Consider the following 26,950-nt stretch of genomic DNA (forward strand, 5'->3'; position numbering starts at 1 on the left):
AGCCACATCTTCCCAATCCAACCTCCCAGCTTCCCCAGAGGAGAAGACTGGGAAAAGGAGTATAAAGAGTCCAGAGAGCCATGTAAATTGGTACCAGTGGTTCGCCTTCATCCAGAGATGGCTTCAAAGGTTCAACCAGCCTCCCATCACAAGAGGACAACTCCCCCACCACCTAGCCAAGATAGCAGCTTCTTCAGCTGTCTCCAGAACCTCGTCTCTGACCTGCCACGGGTGTCCAGCGCCGTCTCGGCTCCGTCCTGGGGGAGAGAGCCCCATAGGGACGCCACCAAAAGTGGGATACGTCCTCCAGGAGGAGGAGGCCGACGTGGCCAGGTCTCTGCTGAGCTTGGTGATTTTTGCGGCCGGGCGTTTCCACCCCTTCTGCTCCGCCGGGGTCAACAAGGACCGATCATAAGGCCTGGACTGTGGGAAGGCCACGCGCTTGGACTGTCGGAGCTCAGGTCTGTTCCTAAGATGGGATCTTGTGGTTTTCCTGTTGAACCATGTGCCCATGCGCCGTCAGCATGCTGGGCTCTGCCCACAATCAATGCTGGGCTAATGTTGAATTAGGTTTAAAACAGGGACTCACGTAAAAATACCCCACAAAAATAGATCCGGATTTCTGTTGTGGTGGTCTCTCATTCCAAGATTTGAAAAACTAAACACCAAACCCAAATTTTATGTTTTCTACCCCAGAGAAGCCAGATCATTGGGGGGAGGGAGGGAATTGTGTCTTGTTAGTAACCCCAAGGTTTGCTTCTGTAGCCAGATTAGAAAATGACACTCAAGTTAGTGCCTCGTAGTCTGCAAATTAACAATGTGTTCATGGCGCTGCAAGTCTCCAAGACAGCAAACACACGTGTGCTTAATGTTAGTGTTGAGCAGATGCGTGCATGTGGCCCAGGGCACTCAAATTAACTCCTGCCGGATTTTTCAAGAGCAGCGGTCTGGGGTTGTGTTGTAGGTTTAAAATCCGCCCTAAGTATTCCCTTTTTTACCAATCTCTCCCATCCCCCATCTCTGATTATTGTATCATCCTGTTTGGAATGTCTCAAGATTGGTAGTTCTCTTTGGGTAAGAACATAAGAACGGCCGTACTGGGTCAGACTGAAGGTCCATCTAGCCCAGTAGCCTGTCTGCCGACAGTGGCCAGCCCCAGGTGCCCCGGGGGGGTGGACCGAAGACAATGATCAAGCAATTTGTCTCCTGCTGTCCTTCTCCAACCTCTGACAAACAGAGGCCAATGACACCGTTTCTATCCCCTGGCTAATAGCCTTTTATGTACCTAACCTCCATGAAATTATCTAGCTTCTCTTTAAACTCAGTCCTAGCCTTCACAGCCTCCTCTGGCAAGGAGTTCCACAGGTTGACTATGCACTGTGTGAAGAAGAACTTTCTTTTATTGGTTTTAAACCTGCTACCCATTAACTTCATTTGGTGTCCTCTAGTTCTTCCATTATGGGAACTATTAAATAACTTTTCTTTATTCACCTTCTCCACACCACTCATGACTTTATATACCTCTATCATAACCCCCCTTAGTCTCTGCTTTTCTAAACTGAAAAGTCCCAGTTGCTTTAACCTCTCTTCATATGGGACCCATTCCAAACCACAACCATTTTAGTTGCCCCATTTTAGTTGCCCTTTTCTGAACCCTTTCCAAGGCCAAAATATCTTTTTTGAGGTGAGGGGACCACAACTGTACACAGTATTCAAGATGTGGGCGTACCATAGTTTTATACAGGGGCAGTAAGATATTCTGGGTCTTATTTTCTATCCCTTTCTTAATAATTCCTAACATCCTATTTGCCTTTTTGACTGCTGCTGCACACTGTGTGGAAGTTTTCAGAGAACTGTCCACGATAACTCCAAGATCTCTTTCCTGATTTGTCGTAGCCAAATTAGCCCCCATCATACTGTACGTATAGTTGGGGTTATTTTATCCAATGTGCATTACTTTACACTTATCCACATTAAATTTCATTTGCCATTTTGTTGCCCAATCGCTCAGTTTGGTGAGATCTTTTTGAAGTTCTTCACAGTCTGCTTCTGTCTTGACTATCCTAAACAGTTTGGTATCATCCGCAAACTTTACCACCTCACTGCTTACCCCTTTCTCCAGATCATTTATGAATAAGTTGAACAGGATTGGTCCCAGGACTGACCCTTGGGGACACCACTAGTTACCCCTCTCCATTCTGATAGAGAGAGACAGGTGGGTTTAAAGTTTTACTAGAACTGCCCCCTTGACCGTGTTAAGTTGTATTTGCAAAGACAGCTGGATTTTGAGTTGTTGGACTTGGAACAAACGGAACGATTTCTCTGTGTGGCAATACTTATCTCTGGCATGATTTAGTATTTTGAACTCCGCTTCCTATCCATCTGTATTGATTACAGGGGTGAGACAGCGGCGGACCTGCTAGCCACACTAGAACTCAGGCGAATAAAATGCATTTATATTGCAGTGCCATACGCATCAGAAACGCACATAGAGGCCGGCCTGCAATAGGATGTGCCCAGACTTGGGGGCGTGGCCTCTGAACAAAAAGGGCGGGGCTTGGAGAGGCTCTCAATGAGGAAAATGGGGCGGGGCTTCTTACGGGAGAGGCGGGGCCTTTGTGGGAAGAGGCAAAGCCTGAAATCTGTTGTAGGGGAAAGACAGAAGGAAGCATATTGTGGCTCGTGGGGCAGGGGGTGTTTAATTGAGATGTGGGCGTGGCCTGTACATCTTTGGGCTACGCTGCTTCTCATGTACCTGGGTAACCGGTCACATTGAGTGCACTCTGGCTTTTTCGGGGAGCAAAGGGAAGGCTGGGATCAGGCCTCCTGGAGTGTGGGTAGAAGGATCGGGACCCCAGTGATGGGAATGGGGCCTTGGGCAGGGGTTGAGCCGTTAGCTCATGACAGTGAGTTCAGCATGTGGGGCCAGGCTGGAGTAGGGTTGCCAGGTGTCCAGTTTTGAACCAGGCAGTCCAGTATTTGAGCTTTCTGTTCGGGAATCAAATGGAGAAAATAGAAATGTCTGGTGTGTTCTCAATAAGATGTCATGTAGATTGTGATATCATGTCAAGTGTGCCCGGTATTTTTGTTGAAACCATCTGGCTACCCTAGGCTGGAGGAAGGGGCGAGTGCACCAGAATCCACCTCCTCCTACACATACAATATGGGGGGTGGGGGGTCGGGACATCAGCGAGGGAGGGGCCTCAGCAGGGTCCAGATCTGAGGAGTAGGGTGGGGAGCATGGTTCAAAGGGGTCAGGGATAGGGAAAGGGGCGGCTCCAGCTGGGGTGAGTGGAGCTCGACAGGGGTTAGCTCTGCCAGAGGGAGGGAGACCGAGGGTTCGCCCACCGAGCCCCAGAGAAAACCATCCTTGGCTAGTGGCTAGTAGGGGGCTGCCGCGCTCAGCAGTTCCCCTCGCCCTCCAGCAGAGGGCAGCAGAGAGCAAGGCTGATTTCTCAATGAGTTAGTCAGCTCACTCGACCGCCTTCACGCTCCGCCAGAGGGCGGTGTTGCTTTTCAATGGGCTAGTTACTAGTAATTCACTCAGCCGCCTCCCCTCGCTGTCCAGCAGAGGGCGGTGTTGCTTTTCAATGGGCTAGTTACTAGTAATTCACTCAGCCGCCTCCCCTCGCTGTCCAGCAGAGGGCGGTGTTGCTTTCTCAATGGGCTAGTTACTAGTAATTCACTCAGCCGCCTCCCCTCGCTGTCCAGCAGAGGGCGGTGTTGCTTTCTCAATGGGCTGGTACAGGGGCCTCCAACCTTTTTAACCACAAGATCACTTTTTCAATTGAAGTGCAATGTAAGATCCCCCTCTGACCCAAATACACTTGCCCTGCTTTCTTCCTGCCCCTTCTTTGAGGCCTCACCCCTTCTTCCAGGTCCATCTCCCTTCCTCCCCCATCCTCACTCACTTTCACCGGGTTGGGCTGCAGGCTCTGGTCTTGGGCCAAGGGGTTCGGAGTATGGGAGGGGCTCTAGGCGCAGCCCAGGATGCGGGATTAGGCTCCAGGAGGGGTCTCAGGGTGCAAGATCTGGGAAGAAGTTTGAGTGCAGGGAGACTCACATCTGGGGCAGGAGGTTGGGTGCAGGAGGAGGTTCAGGACTGGGATGGGTTCAGGAAGCAGGCTCTGGCTGGGCACCATTTAGCTGAGATGGCTTCCGGGTGGTGGAGCAGTGGGGTTAAGGCGGCTTCCTCCTGCCCTGGCCCTGCACCACTCCTGAAAGCAGCTGGCATGTACAGCCATGGCTCCATGGCACCATGTGCTGCCCCTCATCTACAGGCACTGAGCCCACAGATTCTACTGGCCACGGTTCCCCATTATTGATCAATGGGAGCTGCAGGAGCGGTGTCTGCAGGCAGAGACGGCATGTGGAGACCCCCTGCTCTGCCTCTCTCAGGGGCTGCAGGGACATGCCAGCCATGTCCAGGAGCAGTAATTCCCACAGGGATAATGGCTCCAGCCACGACAGGTTAGGCAGGTTAGAACTCACTGCTAAAAGAATTAAAGTTAAGCATGAGAGAAAAAAAAATGCACAGACCAGCCACACACTCTGCAAGCAGTAAAAGAAATAACAGCAGCATCCCACTTATGTGTTGGGTCAGGAGACGAAAGTGAGGGACAGCGAGAGTGTGAGAGTGACAGATTTGCATTGCCAAGCTTCCTCCATCCCCGTCTTGCTGTGTGGAGTGGGGGCAGGAGGGACAGTGACATCAGAGCCCTGCCTCTTCTCCCTCTCACACCCTGCACAGCAAATGGGCGGTTCCGGGGGGGGGGGCAGCTCTAAGGCAGAGGGCAGGGGCAGCACGACAGTGGGTGGAGGGGCAACTGAAGTGCCAGCGCTTGAGAGCTTCCTGGCCAAACCAGTCAGGATCACCTGTCAGTGGCTCCGAGATCTACTTCGATCCCAAGCTACTGGCTGGTGACCACTGGGCTAGTACGGTCACTCAGCCGCCTCCCCTCATTGTCCAGCAGAGGGCAGTGTTGTTTTTCCCAATGGGCTAGTAAGTCGCTCAGCCTCCTCCCATGTTGTCCAGCAGAGGGCGGTGTTGTTTTTCCCAATGGGCTAGTACTGTCACTCAGCCTCCTCCCCTCATTGTCCAGCAGAGGGCGGTGTTGTTTTTCCCAATGGGCTAGTACTGTCACTCAGCCTCCTCCCCTCATTGTCCAGCAGAGGGCAGTGTTGTTTTTCCCAATGGGCTAGTAAGTCGCTCAGCCTCCTCCCATGTTGTCCAGCAGAGGGCGGTGTTGTTTTCTCAATGGGCTAGTAAGTCGCTCTGCCTCCTCCCCTCATTGTCCAGCAGAGGGCGGTGTTGTTTTCTCAATGGGCTAAGTAAGTCGATCAGCATCCTCCCCGCGTTGTCCAGCAGAGGGCGGTGTTGTTTTCTCAATGGGCTAAGTAAGTCGATCAGCCTCCTCCCCGCGTTGTCCAGCAGAGGGCGGTGTTGATTTTCTCAATGGGCTAGTAGATCACCTTTGGAGGTGTGTGTGTGTTCTCTGCTGGGCGTGCGTGCTATAAGGAGTGTGGAAACCCACTGGCTCCCCTGCCTTTGGGGAAGAGCTGTGGGGCCCATGACAGACGCAGGGGCAAGTCCACCTGGGACTCCGAGCTCCGTGGCTCACCAAAGGACCAAAGCAGCCTGTAGCGTTTTCTCTGGATGCTGCGCTCACTGGTTTCCCCAGCTCTCCCCGGGAGGTTCTCCACGGGATTGGCGCCGCAGCGTGTGACGTGCGAGGAATCCCCCTTCCCCCCCGTCGCAGCCCAACCCCTCAGCTGAGGTCCTGTGAGAGCCGGGTCCTGCCCGTGTGGCTGGATCGCGGCAGCCTGGGCTACGCCTCCTGGCAGCCCCGTAGAGAGGGCACGGCTTCATTTGTAAGGCGGGTGTTTCCGCAGGACCAACCTTGGGGGCAACCCCCCTCCCCAGGCACAGGGCAACCTCCTGCCCCACCTCTGCTCTACTTTGCTACCCCTTACCCAAGCCATGCCCCGGCTCCCCTCCCACTCTTCCCCTGCTCCGTCCCTTCCCTCTCCCACGTGGCCCGGGGGATTATCTGGGGGCCTAGCCAGGGCCACCCCCTTCCCACACACACTCACCCCCGCAGCAGGAGTCAGTTATCCGGCAGCCTGCTCTGCTCTGTCCCACTGCCTTCTCCCAGCCCCCTGCGCCTGCTTCTCCATGGTGGTGGGAAGCAGTGTCCTGGCACACTGGCCTTTGCCACTGTGGTAAATGTGTGGGGGGAGGGACGACCCCTTCTGCCCCCCACACCAGGCCCCCAGGTAATCCCCTGCCCGGGTCCTGTCCATAGCATGGTCAAGGCAGCCACTGCGGGGTTTCCCAAAGCAGGGGGCCTGGGATGGCCGCCGTGAGCTGTCCTATGGATGGGGTGGCTCTGTGTTTACGGTCGCCCCAGGCTAGATTACTGGGGCTATTGTCGGCCACCTGCGTCTTGTGCTTTCAGCCCTGTCGGGAGGCTGCCGCCCGACGTTCCAGCACATGCAGTTCTCCAGGGGACTGAGGCCGGGAGTGAAACCTCTTGCTGGAGCCCCTGGAGGTGTCACTCTGTAAGGAGGCTGACGCTCCTGGGCTGGGCTTTCCTGGGTGTTCACACCCTTCCGGAGCTCCAGCCCCAGCTGGTCGGACTCTGAGCCCCCACCCACTGGGGCCTGGACCAGCTTCCTCCTGCCGGGGGGCCTGGATCCCAGCTGGTGGTGTTCCCCCAGGGGCAAGGCTCAGAGGCAGGAAGAACTGGGCTGAGCGGGCTGTACCGTGGGGCAGGACTCCGGGGCGGCGGGAGAGTCCTGGCCTGGGCTCTGTGCAGCGGGGCCTCCAGCTCCCGGCCCACCAGGGTTCGTTCCTGCTTATGGGGCACCGGGTTTTGCTCTGCAGCAAATCTCCTAACAACCAGGCACCCCATCAGTGCTGCTGCCCCCTTCCCACAGTGCCCCCTTACTCTGGGCACTATGGGGTGGGGAGGCTGCTGCTGGCACGGCTGTTCCCTCCACTCCCCCCACTCCTGCCAGTCTCCAGCCTCAGCTCCCCTGCCCTCTGGTTCAGCTTGAACCAGTGTCCCCCTGATTTCTCTCCATCTCCTACACCTGGGTTGAGAAGCAGCACTGTCTAGTGGGCAGAGCTCTGGACTACCACTCTGGGATCTGTTCCCTGCTCTGCCATTGACTAGCCCTGTGAGTTTGGGTGTGGCCATTTTCCCACCCCTGTGCCTCAGTTTCCCCTATTACCCCGTTCCTAGTTAGACTGTATGCTCTTTAGGGCAGGGTATGTCTGTGACCTGTTCTGTGTGTACCCTGCCTAGCACAAAGAGGCTTGTTAGAGCCAATCTAACGGACCATAATCACCCCCTCTGAGCTCCCCAGCCCGACAGCTGTGAGTGGGGCTGATTTAGCAGATGAAATGATTCACGGCACTTTTGTTTTTTCCATTGCTAGAAGCTGGTTTGTTTGTCACTGCTCTGACAAGGCAGGCACCAAGGTGAAAGGCAAATTGCACAAGAATTAAAACACCCTTTGCCCAGGGGTGTACAGGGGTGTAAAACAGGCAAGGAAACACCGTTTCCAAAGCTGCCCAGGGATTGGTAGAGCTGTTGCCACGGAGCTGGGCTGGGAATCGGCCCTGCCCCCGCTGGAGGCTGTAAGGCCCTGGGCCGGGCTGGGTGTGGAGCCGGGCTGAGCTGAAAGGCGGGAGCCGGGGGGCCCGGCCTGGTGCCGGGTGGAGGGAGCAGGCTGGTGGCTCCCAGGCGCTGCTGGAAATCTGAGCCCGGGGGAGGGCAGCAGAGCCCAGGGGAGACGGGAGCACGGCCCCAACTCTCATCTCCCTGCTCTCCGGGCTCCAGGGGGCAGCAGGTGGGCGAGAAGCACAAGACTGCCCCCTGCTGGGGGGCCGAGGTGCTGCAGAGGCCGGCAGAAGCTGCGGGCGGGGTTGATGATGGGGCTGCCCAGCGGCTGCAGGGACTCAGCGTTTGAAACGGGGCCACCGGGTGATGACCCCGTAGAGGGCGTTGCCAGGGCAGCTGGTGGGGTTCACGTTGCGATGCCCCTTTAGGGTGTAGCTGCGGCTCAGGTAGCCCCGGGAGACGGCGCATTGGATCAGACTCCGGGCGGCGTTCAGGGCGGCGGCGTTGGGGGCTCTGTCTGCAGGACAAAGCAGCCCCCAGTGAATCTCGCCCTGGTCCCGTCTGCACCCAGGGGATGTGACGTGACCTCGATAAATCCCCTTCCCCCGCCCGTGCTCTCGATTGGCCACATCCGTCTCAGTCCTCTCCATTGCATTCTGCAATGCAACCCCCCTGCTGCATTTTCTTAGCCAAGGCCCCCCCCCTTGCCTGGCCCCACCCACGGGAGTGTAACAAGGCCCAGCGGGATGGCAGTGAGGCCAGCTGGGAGCAGCAGTGGACGGGAGCCTGCAGAGGGGATTCCCAGCCCCCACGGGGCCTCACTGGGGAAGGGAGGGAGCCACGTACTGGAGAAGGTGCCCAGGAAGCTGAATCCCAGCGACTTTCCGTTCCAGTTTTTGGCGTGCGCCCCCATCGTGGTCCAGCCGCGGCCCTCGTAGGCTCTCCCGTCCTCGCCGATCAGGAAGCTGCAGGCAGAGCGCCGTGTGAGACCCGCACGGCGGCCGCATCTTCCCCCTGCCAAGCTGCATCTTGGCAGCTCCCCCAGCGTCATCACTGACCCTGCCCAGGTTTGAACCTGGGACCCTCAGAGCGAGAGGCTCAGTGCTGTGCCGGGGCAGCTAAAGATCTACCGAGGAAAGGGACTGGACTGTATTGCACAATGTGGCCATCAGGTGGCACAGTGTGTGATGTGCCCCCCCCCCCCTAGTAACAACCCTGGGCCCCACCAGACACAGCTGGGGCATGAGCGAGGGCTGTAGCCTGCCCAGGTGTGGGGCAGGAGAACAGAGCAGGGAGCTGCAGCCCTGTGGGAAATTCCCAGCTGCAGGGGGCAGTGTCACAGATGAGCCAGGCATAGCCCGCATGGATTCTGTTGGCCAAGCTTGTGGGACAGCCCCGGGCCCCCCTGCATCCCCCTACAAACTCCATGGCTGCCCCATCCCATGCCCCTTGTTTCACGCCCCCCCCCACCCTCCGCATCTCCCCTGCCAGGAGCTGCACGCCCTCTATGTCCTCCTCCCCCACAGGAGAGCCGCTGAGAGCTCCCCTCCCCCCTTTCCACTTTTCAGCCCAAACAATTCAATACAAAGAACAAATCACTTCTGTGGGTGATTCTCCCACCCCCCACTGCTCCCTTGAATGCAGTTGCTGCTGTCCCCCCCTGTGCCACTGGCCCTGTGGTGGATGGGAGGGGTACTACCCTTTTCTAAACATCCCAGCATTCAGTCACTGAAGGGTTAAACCCAGACCAGTGGGTAACCAGGACGTGAAGGCTTAAACCCAGACCAGTGGGTAACCAGGACGTGAAGGGTTAAACCCAGACCAGTGGGTAACCAGGACGTGAAGGCTTAAACCCAGACCAGTGGGTAACCAGGACGTGAAGGCTTAAACCCAGACCAGTGGGTAACCAGGGGGCCATGAGAATCAACGGGAAGAAAGTGTTGAGATCAGAATGGAAAAAGACACTGCCTGCTGCAGTTCTTTTGTGGGGGTTCAAACCAGGAGCCGCAGGGACAAGATGAATTGAACCAGGATTCCCATGCCTAGAAAAGGACTGGTATAAGCAATGGAGCTGCGAGTAGACAGGAAATGTTTAGTTAGACACAGGCAAGCTCTTTTCTTTGTTTTGTTATTTGGTTAAACTGCTCTGTGCTAAATCCACGCGCCCCCCCTCCCATACACCATGGCTATGTCTAGACTGCATTGCTTTTTCGGGATACTGGAGATATCCTAGAAAAGCAACACCGCATCCAAGGAACGTGTCCGCTTTTCTGAATTTTTTTTTTTTTTTTGAAAAAGCGGACGTGCTCTTTCACCCTCCCTGCACCTCGTTCTATGAGGAATAAAGGATGTGTCGGAAGAGCACTTTTTTCCGAAATCTGGCACCTTGCAGACACGCCAAATTTCAGAAAAGCCTCTTTCGAAAGTCAATCAGGAAAAGATCCGATTCTTTTTCTGATGTCCCATTGCGGTGTCGACCTGGCCTATAATTAATCGGAATCGCGGGGCAGCAATTCTCTGGGGTTTAATCTGTTCAGTTCTCAAGTTGCTTTCTAACATCTAGCAACCAAGTCTGCCTTTTGGTTTTGTGAATGAAATCACGTTTTTCAGCGTGACTGTGATCTGATTCTTGTGTCCTGGAAGGTAAGAGGAGGTCTGTGCGTGCCTGCCTCAGATGAAGAGGGCAGCTATCGGAGATTACGGTGAGTTTTTTTCAAGCTCTCTTGTGGTAGAAGAGCATGGGTACCCGTCCGGAGGAAGTTCTCTTCCTGGGTTCAGGAAGGATTTTTTTTTCACTTGGGTGGTGGCAACTACCTCCCGAGCTGAGGGAATCTGTGTCCTTGGGGAGTTTTTAAGCACAAACCACGAGAGGCAAGGTCATTTTAAGGTCTCTTGGGGCCTCCACCTTCTGCACTTGAAGCGCCAGAGTGGGGAACCCACCTTGGCAGGCCCCGAGTCTCCCCCATCGCCGTGGGGAGACCCCCCCCCCCCCACACTCACTTGTAGCCGATGTCGCTCCAGCGGTTCTTGTCCATGTGGTAGTTCTGGATGCCCTTGACTTGCTGGCTGCAGGCGGCCTGCGAGGTGCAGTGGTTCCCGGCCGTGTGGTGGATGATGACGAAGGGCGCTGGGGTCCTCAGGTGCACCCTGCTTCTCGGGGCCCGGGCCCCCCACTGGCTGCGGGAGACGATGGTGGGGCAGCCTGCGCCGAGCAGGGGAGGGGAGAAAGGGCTGGGTTAAGGGGGTTCTCCCCCACCTGCCCCGGCCCATGCAGCAGGACTCGACTCAGGCTGGTGCTCTGACGGGGGCCGTAGTGATGGGCTGGGGGGTCAGGTCAGCAAAGGACCAAGGATGGTGCCGGGGGGGGAGGGGGAACCCATCACCCTGCTACAAAAGTGATGGGGCTGGGACAGGCCTGGCTGGGGAGTTCCCTGCAGCAAAGGGGCCAGTGAGGAGCCAGGCCAGGCTGGAGGGAGGCCAAGCAAGGGCTGGGCTGGGGCTTCAGGCCTCACCCTAGGTGCGTGTCTCAGGGCCCATCTCTGCCCCCTCCGGCCATTGGCCTCCCTCCGGCCTGTCCCCTCTGCTCTGAAGCCTTTTCACACTCTGCCTCCCGAGGCCCCTGGTCCTTCTGGGCTCCTACTGAACCCCCCCCTGCCCAGCCACAGGGTCTCTCCAGAGATGGGGCGGGGGAGGGTCCGACGCCCCAGTGACAGGACGATCAGAACAGCTGACCCTGAGAAAAGGCGGCTTGCGCACAATCAGCCTGCGGAACTCATGGCCACTGGATGTCACGGCGGTGGAGTGCAAGATCCAGCAGAGGGGTGCGACTCCCTCGTATCGCCCCCCTGCCGGGCCTTGAGGCTCCTTGGACACTAGGGATATAGGGAATGGGCAGGCCCAGGCCCGGTGACCGCTCAGGGGCCAGATTAGAAAGGGGCCTCCATCGTTAATTTCCTACTCCTGCGTTGCTGCCCCCTTCGTTCTCAGCTCTACCCGGGATTCCCAGCCCTGCCCCCACCCTCCACACCAGCCCTGGGGATCCAAACTCACCAAGCACCGCGACGCAGAGCGCGGCGAGCCACACGACCCGCGTCAGCAGCAGCATCGTCCTCTCGCTGGGTCCTGTGGGGACACGCACCCGTCACATCCTGCTACCCCCAGGAGGGGGTGCTGCTGGGCCGGAGCCAACCCCCCCCAGAGCCCTGCATAGCAGGTCCCCCTGTGCTCAGACTGCCCCAGGCTCCAAGCCCAGCCTGTCACCTGGGGGCAGCCTCCCAGCCCTGCCCGGATGCCCCTTCCCCACAACCTCCCCAGCCCCCACGCCAGCCCCTGGAACAGCTGGACTCATGGCCTCTGCCCAGCTGGGGCTGCGGGGAGCAGAGCCGTGCTGGGGGCAGACTGGTCTGCGGAGCCCGGAGCTCCCTGGGGTACAGAGCGGGGCTGGCGTCTGCCCACCTGGATTCCGGCGGCGCTGGGAGCAGAGTGAGCCCCGGGCACTGGCACCTGCTGCTTTCTGTAAGCACTGGGCAGGGCGCCGGGAGCGGGAGGGAGGCGGTTGGTCAATAAACCGTCGTGCTGGTTCTGGCGGCTGTCCCAGCCACCAAGGAGGAAGGGGAATGGGGGACATGGGGGGAGATTTCACCAAAGGGCTGCGGTTGCCTAAGACCAAGCCAGGCTCAGGTTGTGTAGCAACACCAGGGAGGGAGCGATTCTGGCCGGGCAGCACGATGCCAGGGGCAGAACCTTCCCACCTGGGACCAGGCTGGGCACAGAGACACCCCAGCCAGGAAAGCTGGGAACAGTGCATGGGGGGAGGAGCAGCACATCAGCAATGGTCTGACGACCCAGACACACGGACTGCCCCAGCTCCCTGAACCCCAGCGGCAGGGCACAAAGGGAGCACCCGGAGATCCCAGTCGAGATCGGGGCCCGTCGGGCCGGGCGCCGCCCAGACACGCAGTGACCGAGATCGGGGCCCCGTCGGGCCGGGCGCCGCCCAGACACACAGTGACCGAGATCAGGGCCCGTCAGGCTGGGCGCCGCCCAGACACACAGTGACCGAGATCAGGGCCCCGTCGGGCCGGGCGCCGCCCAGACACACAGTGACCGAGATCAGGGCCCCGTCGGGCCGGGCGCCGCCCAGACACACAGTGACCGAGATCGGGGCCCGTCAGGCCGGGCGCCGCCCAGACACACAGTGACCGAGATCAGGGCCCCGTCGGGCCGGGCGTCGCCCAGACACACAGTGACCGAGATCAGGGCCCGTCGGGCCGGGCGCCGCCCAGACACACAGTGACCGAGATCAGGGCCCGTCGGGCCGGGCGCCGCCCAGACACACAGCGACCGAGATCAGGGCCCGTCGGGCCGGGTGCCGCCCAGACACACAGCGACCGAGATCAGGGCCCCGTCGGGCCGGGCGCCGCCCAGACACACAGCGACCGAGATCAGGGCCCGTCGGGCCGGGCGCCGCCCAGACACACAGTGACCGAGATCAGGGCCCGTCGGGCCGGGCGCCGCCCAGACACACAGTGACCGAGATCAGGGCCCGTCGGGCCGGGCGCCGCCCAGACACACAGTGACCGAGATCAGGGCCCGTCGGGCCGGGCGCCGCCCAGACACACAGTGACCGAGATCAGGGCCCGTCGGGCCGGGCGCCGCCCAGACACACAGCGACCGAGATCAGGGCCCCGTCGGGCCGGGCGCCACCCAGACACACAGCGACCGAGATCAGGGCCCGTCGGGCTGGGCGCCGCCCAGACACACAGTGACCGAGATCAGGGCCCGTCGGGCCGGGCGCCGCCCAGACACAGCGACCGAGATCAGGGCCCCGTCGGGCCGGGCGCCGCTCAGACACACAGTGACCGAGATCAGGGCCCGTCGGGCCGGGCGCCGCCCAGACACACAGTGACCGAGATCAGGGCCCCGTCGGGCCGGGCGCCGCCCAGACACAGCGACCGAGATCAGGGCCCCGTCGGGCCGGGCGCCGCCCAGACACACAGTGACCGAGATCAGGGCCCGTCGGGCCGGGCGCCGCCCAGACACACAGTGACCGAGATCAGGGCCCCGTCGGGCCGGGCGCCGCCCAGACACACAGCGACCGAGATCAGGGCCCCGTCGGGCCGGGTGCTGCCCAGACACACAGTGACCGAGATCAGGGCCCCGTCGGGCCGGGCGCCGCCCAGACACACAGTGACCGAGATCAGGGCCCGTTGGGCCGGGCGCCGCCCAGACACACAGTGACCGAGATCAGGCCCCGTCGGGCCGGGCGCTGCCCAGACACACAGTGACCGAGATCAGGGCCCCGTCGGGCCGGGCGCCGCCCAGACACACAGTGACCGAGATCAGGGCCCGTCGGGCCAGGCGCCGCCCAGACACACAGTGACCGAGATCAGGGCCCGTCGGGCCGGGTGCTGCCCAGACACACAGCGACCGAGATCAGGGCCCCAGAGTTGCCGGTCTACCCTCTCCACCGGGGCTTTTCAACCTTTGTCTCTCTGAGGCTCTCCCAACACACTGCCAACCCTCCCTGTCCCAGCCGAGTCTCCCCCACTGTTCTGCCCCTGCCCTCCTCCCGACGCACAGACGAGGGGCCACCGGGCCACACCCACATGCAGCCCCCGGCCCCTCCCGCCTGCGACAGAGCAAAGGGCCCCACACTGGGAATAGCGACCGACGTTTCCCCTGGGGCGTTGGATGGTGCCTCACGCTGTGGGGTTAAGGGCACTGTGAGCCCTGCCAGGCCCTCTCCCCGCAGTGAGTGGCCCCCCCGAACTCCCACCTGACGCTCGTTCTGGGGAGCCGATCTGGCAGCCCCTCCCCTCCTCCCGGCGGAGCAGGGGAATCTCGGATGGGAACAGGATGGGGGTGAGGATCGTCCCTGTAGTGGTGGCGAAGTTGTTTAAGACGAAGGCAGGTTCTTGCGTCAGGGCCCAGGCTGCTGTTGCAAGAACAGGGATGGTTGTTTGGGCCAGGAAAGGCTGGGTGGGAAGTAGGGTCTAGTGGTTAGACTGGTGAGGGTTGGAGGGGGCATTCAGTGTGCCAGGGCTCCTGGGTTGTAGCTCCAGCTCTCAGAGGGGAGTGGGGTCTAGTGGTTAGACTGGTGAGGGTTGGAGGGGGCATTCAGTGTGCCAGGGCTCCTGGGTTGTAGCTCCGGCTCTCAGAGGGGAGTGGGGTCTAGTGGTTAGCGGGGAGAGGTGGGGCGCTAGGGCTCCTCCATTCCATTGCTGAGTCTAGGACGAGCCTGGCTTAGGAATTAGGCCCTTTGCTGTGAGCTTCCCCGTAACAGTGCCGTAGCCATGCCTGCAACCATCCTGATGCTGGGGGTGTCCTCACCTGTCTCTGGTGCTCCCTGGCCCCGTGGGGACAATTGCTCCAGCCACTCACGGCAGTGGGTCTCCCAGCCGCCGTTTGGCCCTAGGTCTTACGCATGGATCCCTGCAGCACTTTCCCGCTGGTGCAGGCAGGGGTGGGCACGCGGCAGCTTCCCTTGCGGTCTCCCTGGGAGACGTTACAGCCAGTGCCTCCATCAGCCCCGGGAGCTGCAGACGGTCGGATCCGTCGGCCCCGGGGCTTCATTTGGCCGCTCTGTCCCTCTTGTCTGCAAAAGGCTTTGGGCTGCGCGAGAGCCGGGTGGCTCCAAAGCGGCAGGAGGCTTTTGCTGCCATGCGGGTGAACGTATTTAATCCCTGGGAGAATTGGGGCTGCAGCCCGGCTCCCATTGCTGTCCCCCTCCAGAGCCTGGGACGAGCCAGGCAGAGCTGGGAGCAGGCGGAGAGACGGGCCCATGTTTCGTTTTGTGATCTTCAGGTTTCCAGGAAAAAAACCCAACCCACCCGCCAGCACAGTGCTTTTTTTGTATAAAAAAAAAAAAAAAAAAAAAAAAGAAACTGGGGAAAAGTTGTTGAGTGAAAAAAAAAAAAAAGAAAAGCATTGCCCTTTTAAGAGACGTGGGCCCCCTTTAAGACACGTGGACCAGCCAACTGTAGGATACTTGCGTACAGAGGTGCCGGTAGGGTATTCTCCGTTCTTTCCAGGTAAGCTCTGACTGGAGGTGCCAATACTGCGTACCAGGCAGTACCCTCACAAAAAAGCACTGCACCAGCCCAAAGCATGCTGGGTGCTCAAAGGAACCTGCCGTGGCTTCCCCTGCCCACCAGAGAACCAGGAGCGTGGCTGAGCGGGGAGGGCTTTGGTGTGTCACTCACGAGCCCTGTGCGCTGCTCCTGCCCTCACGGGTCACATAGCTCTGTGCCTCAGTTTCCCCCGTATAAATGGCGGATAACGATTCTCTCTGAAGCGCGCTGCGCTCTGCTGGCAGAAGGCGCTGTGCAAGGGCTGGGTTTCACTTACAGCTGCTGCAGTTCAGGCCTGGCAGATGTCTCACTGCTAATCGCCTGGCCCCATCCCTCCTCCTACCTAGAGCCTATTTAGAAAGACTCGCTCAGCTCCAAGAGGTGGGGGGGCCATGTGTGGGGCCGGGAACCAGAACTCCCGGTTGTCGTCCTGGCTCCAGGGGGATGAGTAGTTGTTGGCAGGGTGGTGCTGGGGTCTATTTCTGGCTCTGGGAGAGGAGAGGGGTGGCATCCCTAGTGGTTAGGGCCTGATTCTGTCAACACTCAGACCCTTCCAGTGGGTCTGGTGTGCTCTGCACGCTTCACATTCCTGGCCATGCGGTGCCCAGCCTGGATCCTGCCCTGCACGGGGGGCTGGCAAGCACAATGTGATCCCCCCTGCCCTCTGTCACTGTTCCATTTGCTTGTTGCATTCGTTGCCCGTGATGGGGGAAGCTGGTCCCCCCCCACCCCCGTATTCACTGCAGCAACAGGGTCATTGCTGTCCACCCATCCCCACACAGAGCAGCACAGCCAAGATGCTACTGAGGCTGGCTGGTTGGGGTGGGGGCTGGGGGTCAGGGAGCATGGGGTGAAACCCAGAGGAACCCCCACCCATGCATCAGGGGACTGCCTGCGTCTACACTGCACCCGGAGCTCGAAATAAGCCACGAAAAGGGTGTCGCTTATTTCGAGTCAGTTTCTAAATAGCGTATTTCGAAACTGGGCACTGCCTACACAGCACTTATTTTGAAAGAATCCAAAGCATCCCTTACTCCTCGTGGAAAGAGGGTTACAGAGACACCGGAATAGTGAGCCCATCATATTTGGAAATAACGTTGTGGAAAAGCGTCCGTGCCAATCTAGATGCTCTTTTCCGAAAATGCTTTTAACGGAAAACTTTTCCGTTAAAAGCATTTCCGGAAAATCATGCCAGTCTAGACGTAGCCATAGAGTTTGCAGATCATAGAATCATAGAATACTAGGACTGGAAGGGACCTTGAGGGGTCGAGTTCAGTCCCCTGCCCTCATGGCAGGACCAAAAACTGTCTAGACCATCCCAGATAATACCAAGCCGGGAGGGGTTGCCAGGGCTTTGGAGGATCGGGTCATAATTTAAAGTGATCTGGACACACTGGAGAAATGGTCTGAGGTAAATAGGATGAAGTTTAATCAGGACAAATGCAAAGTGCTCCACTTAGGAAGGAACAATCTGTGTCACACACACAGAACGGGAAGCGACTGTCGAGGAAGGAGTTCTGCAGAAAGGGATCTAGGGTCATAGACTAGTGGACCACAAACTAAATATGAGTCAATAGTGTGACACTGTTGCAAAAAAGCCAACGTGACTCTGGGCTGCATTCACAGGAGTGTTGTGAGCAAGACACAAGAAGTCATTCTGCTCCGTTGGACATTAGGAAAAACTTCCTGCCTGTCAAGCTGGTCAAACACTGGAATAAATTGCCCAGGGAGGTTGTGGAATCCCCATCTCTGGAGATATTTAAGAGCAGGTTAGATAAATGTCTATCAGGGATGGTCTAGACAGTACTGAGTCCTGCCATGAGGGCAGGGGACTGGACTCGATGCCTCTCGAGGTCCCTTCCAGTCCTAGTGTTCTATGATTCTACTGTGCCCAGTTCTAGGTGCCACATTTCAGGAAAGAAAGGTCCAGAGAAGAGCAACAAAAGAGGATCAAAGGTCTAGAAAACTTGAGCTATGAGGGAGCATTGAAAGACCTGGGTTTGGGTCCTTTCCTTTTTCTCCTTATTTTCCTGACTGTTAGATTGAGAGGCAGCATAGCCTAGTGGGCAGAGCACTGCACTGCAGCTGTGGGGTGTGTTCCTGTTCTGCCACTGACTGGCTTGTGAACAGCCCCTCCTTGTGCCTCAGTTTCCCCTCCCTGTGTCTAGTGAGACGGCGAACTCTTCAGGGCAGGAACTGGTCTGTGTGTACAGTGCATAGCACAGTAGGGCCTTTCGGGGCCAATCTGACAGACCATAATCACCCCTCAGAGCTCACCCCACCCACCCCAACGCCTGGGGGGGAGGTTACACGTTAACAGCAGATGAAATGATTCACGGCGCTTCAGCTTTTCATGGGCTAGAAGCTGGTTTATTGTCTCTGCTCAGTAGCTCCCAGGCAAAGCAAGCGCCAGGCTGCAGGGGTGCTGGGTGAGAGGAAAATTGCGCTTGAATTAACCCCCCGTTTGTGGGATTCTGCAAAAATCCCCCCCAGGTCCCAAGCAGGTGGACGAGAAGCGCGAGGCTGCCCCCTGCTGGGGAGCCGAGGTGCTGCAGGGGCAGGCAGAGGCTGCGGGAGGGATCGGCGATGGGGTTGCAGGGACTCAGGCTTTGAACCTGGGCCACTTGGTGATGACCCTGTAGAGGGCGTCCCCGGGGCAGCTGGTGGGGTTCACGTTGCGATGCCCCTTCAGGGTGTAGCTGTGGCTCAGGAAGCCCCGGGAGACGGCGCATCGGATCAGGCGCTGGGCGGCGTTCAGGGCGGCGGCGTTGGGGGCTGTTTCTGCAGGACAAAGCAGCCCCCAGTGACTCTCGCCCTGGTCCCCTATGTGCCCAGGAGACGTGGCTGGGACTGGAATAAAACCCTGTCGCTCACGCTTTCGTGGGGCCACACGGATGGCGCGCTGCCCTCACCCTCCCGTGGCCTTTCCTGGCCGGTACCCCGACTGGCACCCCACACGGGGGAGCTCGGCTGTGCCAGAGCTCAGTGAGACCCGGGGCAGATCCATCCCTGAGCCCCATCCCCCGCCCCCAAATCTCCCAGCTGCAGCCGCCCTGAGTGCCCAGCTTTGGGCACGCTCTGCCCGGTGAGCCCAGGGCCAGCCTACAGCACAGGCAGGGACCAGTTCATCCAGCCAGAGGGGTAGTTACACCGGGAGGGACACAGGTGCAACCTCGAGCTTGGGGGTGGGGGGGCTGGGTTCTGGAAGGATCAACTCGCCCACTCTCCCCTAAGCAGCTCCGGCCCCTGGAGAGCTGGCGGCACGGCCCCAGCCTGAATCCCAGACAGCCCTGGAGGAACCACATGGAAGGGGGTTGGGAGCCAGGGGCAGAGTGGGTCCAGGGTCCCCCTGCAAGCCTGGCTCTGTTCCACCCCCTCCCTTCCCTCCAGCACCACCCCTGCTTCATCCCCCACTCACCCCTTCCCCCCCAAGCTCCTCCCTCCCCTTCCCCACCAGGGGTTTCCCCAAAGCTCTGCGAACGGCTTCCCCGTCCAGGAGGGACCCACGTACTGCAGAAGGTGCCCAGGAAGCTAAATCCCAGCGACTTATGGTTCCAGTTTTTGGCGTGCGACCCCTGCGTGCCCCAGCCGCGGCCCTCGTAGACTCTGCCGTCCTCGCCGATCAGGAAGCTGCAATTTTTGTTGGGGGGGGGGGGGAGAAAAAAAAAAGGAACGCAGAGGGCCAGGGGGGCATTTCTAGGGGCACAGGAGGGGCGGCGTCCGGAACTGTGCGGGAGGCTTTGCAAACCGCACTTTAAGGGGGGAAGAGAGCCACAGGAAGAGCCGACCCAAGCTACCGGCTGACCGGGCTACCGCCCAGGGCGCCCCATTATAGTGGGCACCGTGCGGGGCTGCCAGACCAGGCGTGGGCGGCGCCGCGCTCCTGGGGCCCGGAGCACACGAATGGCTCGGGCCGGCCCAGGTTGGCTACCCCGATCTCCATGTCTCTAAGGGTGGTCTACACTGCACTCCGAGGCGATGTCTACACTGACGCGATCTTGCGTCAGAAATATGCAAATGAGGCTAAGCGTGGAATATCGCCGAGCCTCATTTGCATATCGAATGAGCCGCCATTTTTGCAGACGAGGCTCTTGCGCCAGAAGGAGCTGTCTACACTGCCCTTTCTTGCGCAAGAAAAACCCTCTTGCGCCAGGCCGCTACGCTGATTATTTTCAGGAATAACGGCCTGGCGCAAGAGGGGTTTTCTTGCGCAAGAAAGGGCAGTGTAGACAGCTCCTTCTGGCGCAAGAGCCTCTTCCGCAAAAATAGCGGCTCAGTAGATATGCAAATGAGGCACGGCGATATTCCACGCTTAGCCTCATTTGCATATTTCGGGCGCAAGACCGCGCCAGTGTAGACATCGCCTTAGCTCGTAATAAGAGCTGCAATTTGCGCTACGCAAATTGTGTCTCTTATTTCGATTCTTTTTCCCAATAGGCTATTTCGAAATCTGGCGCGTCTACACAGCACCACATTTCCAATAAAGCACAATTTCAAGACATCCCTTATTCCTCGTGGAACGAGGTTTACAGGGATGCCGAAACAGCGCGTCTGCTATATTTTGATATAGCAGATGCATTCAAAAGACGTAGGGTAGCGATTTCGGGTGCTGCAAGACTATTCATCGTGTTTTACATTTTTTTCTGTTACTGACGAACTTGGTTCCCCTTCTGAAAGCTCAAAATGGTTCACGGAGCAAACTCTCCGGCCAGGTTTTGGTTCGGGGAGCCAGGCCGGCCCCAGTGAAACACATCGGTAACGTCAATAGGGGGCAGTGTCATGTACCAGCCGGGCGCAGGCTGCGCAGTATCTGTCGGTCTCGCTCGTGGGCCAATCTCAAGGGCCCCCTGTGCCCCTCTATCGCCCCCCAGCTCCGTCCAATGCCCCCCACCTCAGGGACTCCCTCAGCTCGCCCAGTCTGCCCCTGCCACGGGCGCTGTGACCCCCAAATTCCCTGCCCCCATTGCAGAGGCTCTGGGGTGCACCCTTCCCCCACGCCCTCTTTGCCACCCCAAACCATGACATGCAAAATCCAAAGCACTTCTGTGCTGTTTCCCCCGGCCATCCCTAGAGCGGTGCCTGCTGCCCCCAGAGGGCTGCATGAGAGCAGCGGCCCCGACTCCACCCCATCGCCGGGGGGAGGCCCCCGCCCGGCGCCGCTCACTTGTAGCCGATGTCGGTCCAGCGCCAGGTGACCATGTGCAAGTCCTGGACGCCCATGACCTGGCGGCGGCAGGCGGCCTGCGAGGTGCAGCGGTTCCCAGCCGTGTGGTAGATGATGACGTACGGCGCCGGCGTCTTCAGCTGGACCCTGTTTCGGGGGGGCCGGCCCCCCCACTGGTGGCGGAAGACAATGGAGGGGCAGCCTGCGCCGAGCGGGGGAGGGGAAGAAGGGCTGACAATTGGGTGCCCCCCGCAGAAGAGAGGGGCGGGGGGGTGTCTCTGTGCACTGCTCCCGCCCCAAAGGATGACTCGACAGCTCCCATTGGCCGGCACTGCAGCCAGAGGGGGCTTTGGGGGCAGCCTCTGCAGGCAGGGGCAATGCCCCACCCCAGGGGCCTCAAGGAGGGGCGGGTGGGCGGATTCCCCGAGCACCAGGGGTCCCGGGCAGGCAGGGTTCCTGCCTTAGTCCCTCTGTGCTGCCAACCGGGACTCGGAGCAGCCCAAGGAAAGCGCCTCCTAGTGTCCACACCCCTCCTGCACCCCGGCCCCTCCTAGAGTCCCCTCCCTCATTCCCAGCCTCCCGGCCCCAGCACAGAGCCTGCTCCCCCTCCCGCACCCCAGCCCCCTGTCCTGTCCCAGTAAAAGGGAGGGAGGGGAGAGCCAGGACGGAGGCAGGCAGGGAGGGAGCACGCAGGGGCGGGGCATTGGAGAAGGGGCAGGGAGGGGGTGGGACAGGGGTCTGTGTGATTAGAGAGTTGGCCTCCCTCCCCCCAGCCCCTCCCGCCAGATCCTGGGTGGTGACTGGCGTCCTACAGCCGTGAGAAGAGACTCCTGGTGCACAAGCAACCGGTGGAACTCCCTGCTGCTGGACCAGGAGCCGGGTCCAGCAGCAGGTGAAAGGTTTCCATGGAGACCAGCAGCAGCCAGGCTGGCAGTGGGAGCCACTGGCCAGTACCTGACAGGGACAGGAAGGAAATTCCCCCGGGGGCTGGGTGATCCCACCATGGGCCACTAGGGGGCGTCTCATGCCTCCCCATGGAGCACCTGGCCCTGGCAGCTGCGAGAGACGGGACGCCGGGGTAGATGGGCCCTGCTCGGATCCAGGGGGCGATTTCAAAGCTACAGGGGCATTCCCAGCACGAATCCTGTTAAGTGCCCTGCTGGGAGCTGGGGACCAGCTAGTGTTGTTACTGCTCCCCCCAGCCCTCTGACCCCACCCCTCCTCCTCCCTGCCCCCAACCCCGGCCCCCTTCTCCCTGCCCCCAACCCCGGCTCACTGCCCTGCTGGCACTTCCTGGCTCTTGTTGCCCCTGGGATGGAGCTGGGCTGGCAGGGGACACGGCCGAGCAGGAGGTGGGTTATCTAGGATTGGCTCCCCAAGGGCAGGGCCAGGGCCTCGTCCCTTGGGCCAGTGAACGGGCTGGATGGGAGCCGAGGGGCATCTCGGGAATTGAAGGGGCAGGGCCGGCCCTGGGGTGCCAGGCCAAGGGCCAGGTGGGATGGGGGCCTGCCTCATTCACTTCTCAATCCTGCGTTGCTGCCCCCTAAGCTCACAGCTGCACCGGGGATTCCCCAGCCCTGCCCCCACTCTCCACTCCAGCCCGGAGGGGGGGAACCGAACTCACTGAGCACCGCGACGCAGAGCGCGGCGAGCCACACGACCTGCGTCAGCAGCAGCATCGTCCTCTCGTGGGTCCTGTGGGGACACGCGCCCGTCACGTCCTGCTACCCCCAGGAGGGGGCGCTGCTGGGCCGGAGCCAAACACCCCCCTCCCCTGAGCCCCAGGTAGCAGGTCCCCTGCGCTCAGGCTGCCCCGGGCTCCCAGCCCCGCCCGGATGCCCCTTTCCCCAGACCCCTGAGGCTTGTCCAGCGCACCAGAGGCGTCTGGCTGTGCGGCAAGAGGGAGGGAGCGATTCTGGCCGGTCAGCAACACCGCAGGGGCAGAACCGTCATCCCACCTGGGGTGAGACTGGGCACAGAGACACCCCGGCCGGGAAAGCTGCAGAATGTTGCCTAGATTGGGACTTAATGTGCCACACGCTGCCCAGACACAGTGACCGAGATCAGGGCCCCGTCGGGCCGGGCGCCGCCCAGACACACGGTGACCGAGATCGGGGTCCCGTCGGGCCGGGCGCCGCCCAGACACACAGTGACCGAGATCAGGGCCCCGTCGGGCCGGGCGCCGCCCAGACACACAGTGACCGAGATCAGGGCCCGTCGGGCCGGGTGCCGCCCAGACACACAGTGACCGAGATCAGGGCCCGTCGGGCCTGGCGCCGCCCAGACACACAGTGACCGAGATCAGGGCCCGTCGGGCCGGGCGCCGCCCAGACACACAGTGACCGAGATCAGGGCCCGTCGGGCCGGGCGCCGCCCAGACACACAGTGACCGAGATCGGGCCCCGTCGGGCCGGGCGCCGCCCAGACACACAGTGACCGAGATCAGGGCCCGTCGGGCCGGGCGCCGCCCAGACACACAGTGACCGAGATCAGGGCCCGTCGGGCCGGGCGCCGCCCAGACACACAGTGACCGAGATCAGGGCCCGTCGGGCCGGGCGCCCAGACACACAGTGACCGAGATCAGGGCCCGTCGGGCCGGGCGCCGCCCAGACACACAGCGACCGAGATCAGGGCCCGTCGGGCCGGGCGCCCAGACACACAGTGACCGAGATCAGGGCCCGTCGGGCCGGGCGCCGCCCAGACACACAGTGACCGAGATCAGGGCCCCGTCGGGCCGGGTGCCGCCCAGACACACAGTGACCGAGATCAGGGCCCCGTCGGGCCGGGCGCCGCCCAGACACACAGTGACCGAGATCAGGGCCCGTCGGGCCGGGCGCCGCCCAGACACACAGTGACCGAGATCAGGGCCCCGTCGGGCCGGGCGCCGCCCAGACACACAGTGACCGAGATCAGGGCCCCGTCGGGCCGGGCGCCGCCCAGACACACAGTGACCGAGATCAGGGCCCGTCGGGCCGGGCGCCGCCCAGACACACAGTGACCGAGATCAGGGGCCCGTCGGGCCGGGCGCCGCCCAGACACACAGTGACCGAGATCGGGGCCCTGTTGGGCCGGGCGCCACCCAGACACATGGTGACCAAGATCGGGGCTCTGATGGGCTGGGTGCTACCCAGACACACAGTCATGGGGCATTTAAAGAGTCTAACAAATGCTAATACTGTGTGTGCCTCGGTTTCCCCTGAGCTACACTGTTAACTAGGTGGTGGACAAGATTGTTCCCTCTCTGCAGACTGGTAGGTTTGTCAGCTGGTTTCAACAAAAATACCAGACACACTTGACATTACATCACAATCTACATTACAACTTATTGAGAAAACACCGGACATTTCTATTTTCTCATTTCTATTTTCTCAATTTGTTTCCCGAAAGAAAACTCAAATCCTAGAGTGTCTGGTTCAAAACTGGACACCTGGCAACCCTAGAGACCGGCAGTTCCGGTGTGACTGAGGCCCTGATGTCCGGGCCTTGGGCCTTAGGCCAACCAAGAGTCTGAGACAATAGCCAGTCCAACTGCCCGGACGTTTGGATCCTAGCAACTGAGGGCCCTGGGTGACCCACCCTCGGGCGGGAGCAGCCAGCTGTGACCCACTGGAGAACAATGGGGTGGGGGGGGGAGCCAGGTGGGAGCTGGTAACTGGGCTGCTGGACGCTGGAGACAAAGGAGGGGTCAGAGGTCTCGGTTCAGCAAGATGCACTGAGCTGGCGTTTCTGGTCGCTGCGCTCACCGGGGACTTTCTGTACAGTGTGCCCGGCATCTGTACCCACAGGCTGGGAGTGTGGGCACAGGTGGGAAGCGGGGGGTGCATTGCTCCCTGCGGCTGCAAGTCCCCCCTGGGAGTCCAACTCGGGGACTGGCGGAAGGTGGTGGCCGGCGTGACGCAGGCTACGTCTAAACTGCAGGCTTCTGGCAGAGATCTGGGAAAACTCCCTCCGAAGCGCAACGAAAAAGCCATCTGCTTTCTCTAAAGAGAGCGGCCGCATTAATTGGACGCCCTCTCGTGTTTCAGTTGTGATTACTGTGGACAGAGAGGCCACCAAGGCATCTGTGCTTTTTCCCGGAGGCGTCTTCTTTCGAAAGAACTCTCTCTTCCGTGTCCACACACGCGTCTTTCTGACAAAGCTATTTGGGAAAAAGGCTTCTTCCTCGTAGGAAGAGGGTTACCGCCGGCGGACAAACCCGCCGTTCTTTCGACTCTCTGTCTAAAGAATGCAATGGCAGTGTGGACGTCAGTGTTGATTTGCAAAAACAAAAAAAAGCCGTTTTTCCGGAAAAACTCTGCAGTGGAGACATACCCGCGGGGGGCTGAGGGCGCTGGGGTCCAAGCAGGCATTGAAGCCAAGTGGTTTACATCAGAGGGCGAGGGAGACCCTACCAGGCAGGCACTGTCAGGGTGTTTCCCACAGCCCCGGGCTTAGCCACGGCCCCCAGCCACTTCCCACGGCCTCCCCAAGCCAGAGAAATGCGAAGCCGCGAGCAAACCCGAGCAGACGTCTCCCACCTGCCAAGTCCTGTCCCCGCAGCAGCTCAGGCTGAGTCTCAGCTGGGCCGGACTGGGGTTCCTGCTGCAGAGCTGCCGATCCCGGCTGTGCTCCCCTCCGTGGGTGCCTTTCGAGGGAGCTGCTCCCTGCCCCCCGCCAAGCTCCTCCTCCGGCCAGGCAAGCCCTGTGGGCAGGCAGGGCAGAGCTACTAGAGCCCAGGGTAATTTTTTAACCCTTTCCTTGGCCAGAGAGGAGATGGTACATCCCTCAAGGCCCCCTCATGTTGCCCAGACACACGGTGACCGAGATCAGGGCCCGTCAGGCCGGGCGCCCCCCAGACACACAGTGACCGAGATCAGGGCCCCGTCGGGCCGGGCGCCGCCCAGACACACAGTGACCGAGATCAGGGCCCGTCGGGCCGGGCGCCGCCCAGACACACAGTGACCGAGATCAGGGCCCGTCGGGCCGGGCGCCGCCCAGACACACAGTGACCGAGATCAGGGCCCATCGGGCCGGGCACCGCCCAGACACACAGCGACCGAGATCAGGGCCCCGTCGGGCCGGGCGCTGCCCAGACACACAGTGACCGAGATCAGGGCCCGTCGGGCCGGGCGCCGCCCAGACACACAGTGACCGAGATCAGGGCCCGTCGGGCCGGGCGCCGCCCAGACACACAGCGACCGAGATCAGGGCCCCGTCGGGCCGGGCGCTGCCCAGACACACAGCGACCGAGATCAGGGCCCGTCGGGCCGGGTGCCGCCCAGACACACAGCGACCGAGATCAGGGCCCGTCGGGCCGGGCGCCGCCCAGACACACAGTGACCGAGATCAGGGCCCCGTCGGGCCGGGCGCCGCCCAGACACACAGTGACCGAGATCAGGGCCCCGTCGGGCCGGGTGCTGCCCAGACACACAGTGACCGAGATCAGGGCCCCGTCGGGCCGGGTGCCGCCCAGACACACAGTGACCGAGATCAGGGCCCCGTCGGGCCGGGCGCCCAGACACACAGTGACCGAGATCAGGGCCCGTCGGGCCAGGCGCCGCCCAGACACACAGTGACCGAGATCAGGGCCCGTCGGGCCGGGCGCCCAGACACACAGTGACCGAGATCAGGGCCCCGTCGGGCCGGGCGCCGCCCAGACACACAGTGACCGAGATCAGGGCCCGTCGGGCCGGGCGCCGCCCAGACACACAGTGACCGAGATCAGGGCCCGTCGGGCCGGGTGCCGCCCAGACACACAGTGACCGAGATCAGGGCCCGTCGGGCCGGGCGCCGCCCAGACACACAGTGACCGAGATCAGGGCCCCGTCGGGCCGGGCGCCGCCCAGACACACAGCGACCGAGATCAGGGCCCCGTCGGGCCGGGCTCCGCCCAGACACACAGTGACCGAGACCAGGGCCCCAAAGTTTCAGATTTAGCATATTCAACAGGTAATCGTCATGTGATCCCTCTTCTGTCACCCATTTCCAGACACACCGAGGCTAGGGACACCATTTCTACCCATTTTGGCTAATAGCTATTGACGGACCTAACCTCCATGAACTTATGTAGGTCTTTTTGAACCCTGTTAAATCCTGGCCTTTACAAC

At 60.6% G+C, this 26,950-nt stretch overlaps 2 protein-coding genes across 2 annotated transcripts; both read right to left on the bottom strand.

Annotated features, from left to right (window-relative positions):
• Positions 1–7,899: 7,899 nt before the first annotated feature.
• PGLYRP1 (peptidoglycan recognition protein 1) lies at positions 7,900–11,747 on the bottom strand. The gene is made up of 4 exons (XM_075915470.1): positions 11,679–11,747; positions 10,629–10,830; positions 8,475–8,593; positions 7,900–8,145 (listed from the first exon to the last, which is right to left on the bottom strand). The coding sequence occupies exons 1-4, from the start codon at positions 11,731–11,733 to the stop codon at positions 7,967–7,969; spliced, it is 555 nt and encodes a 184-aa protein (XP_075771585.1). The 5' UTR covers positions 11,734–11,747; the 3' UTR covers positions 7,900–7,966.
• Positions 11,748–18,302: 6,555 nt separating this feature from the next.
• Positions 18,303–25,666, bottom strand: LOC142823764 (peptidoglycan recognition protein 1-like). The gene is made up of 5 exons (XM_075915089.1): positions 25,382–25,666; positions 22,489–22,559; positions 20,865–21,066; positions 19,212–19,330; positions 18,303–18,481 (listed from the first exon to the last, which is right to left on the bottom strand). The coding sequence occupies exons 2-5, from the start codon at positions 22,541–22,543 to the stop codon at positions 18,303–18,305; spliced, it is 555 nt and encodes a 184-aa protein (XP_075771204.1). The 5' UTR covers positions 22,544–22,559; positions 25,382–25,666.
• Between the last annotated feature and the right edge of the window lie 1,284 nt (positions 25,667–26,950).

Source organism: Pelodiscus sinensis, unplaced genomic scaffold (assembly GCF_049634645.1).
Source record: "Pelodiscus sinensis isolate JC-2024 unplaced genomic scaffold, ASM4963464v1 ctg34, whole genome shotgun sequence".
Lineage (NCBI taxonomy): Eukaryota > Metazoa > Chordata > Testudines > Trionychidae > Pelodiscus > Pelodiscus sinensis.

Excerpts from the sequence above, each read along its gene's own strand:
- PGLYRP1 (XM_075915470.1), bottom strand. The coding sequence starts at position 11,733 with ATGCTGCTGCTGACGCGGGTCGTGTGGCTCGCCGCGCTCTGCGTCGCG. Across the intron at positions 8,594-10,628 it reads TGGAGCGACATCGGCTACAA|CTTCCTGATCGGCGAGGACG; the intron begins GTGAGTGTGGGG and ends CTCTGCCTGCAG. Across the intron at positions 8,146-8,474 it reads CTTCCTGGGCACCTTCTCCA|ACAGAGCCCCCAACGCCGCC; the intron begins GTACGTGGCTCC and ends TTTGTCCTGCAG.
- LOC142823764 (XM_075915089.1), bottom strand. The coding sequence starts at position 22,543 with ATGCTGCTGCTGACGCAGGTCGTGTGGCTCGCCGCGCTCTGCGTCGCG. Across the intron at positions 19,331-20,864 it reads TGGACCGACATCGGCTACAA|CTTCCTGATCGGCGAGGACG; the intron begins GTGAGCGGCGCC and ends CAAAAATTGCAG. Across the intron at positions 18,482-19,211 it reads CTTCCTGGGCACCTTCTGCA|AAACAGCCCCCAACGCCGCC; the intron begins GTACGTGGGTCC and ends TTTGTCCTGCAG.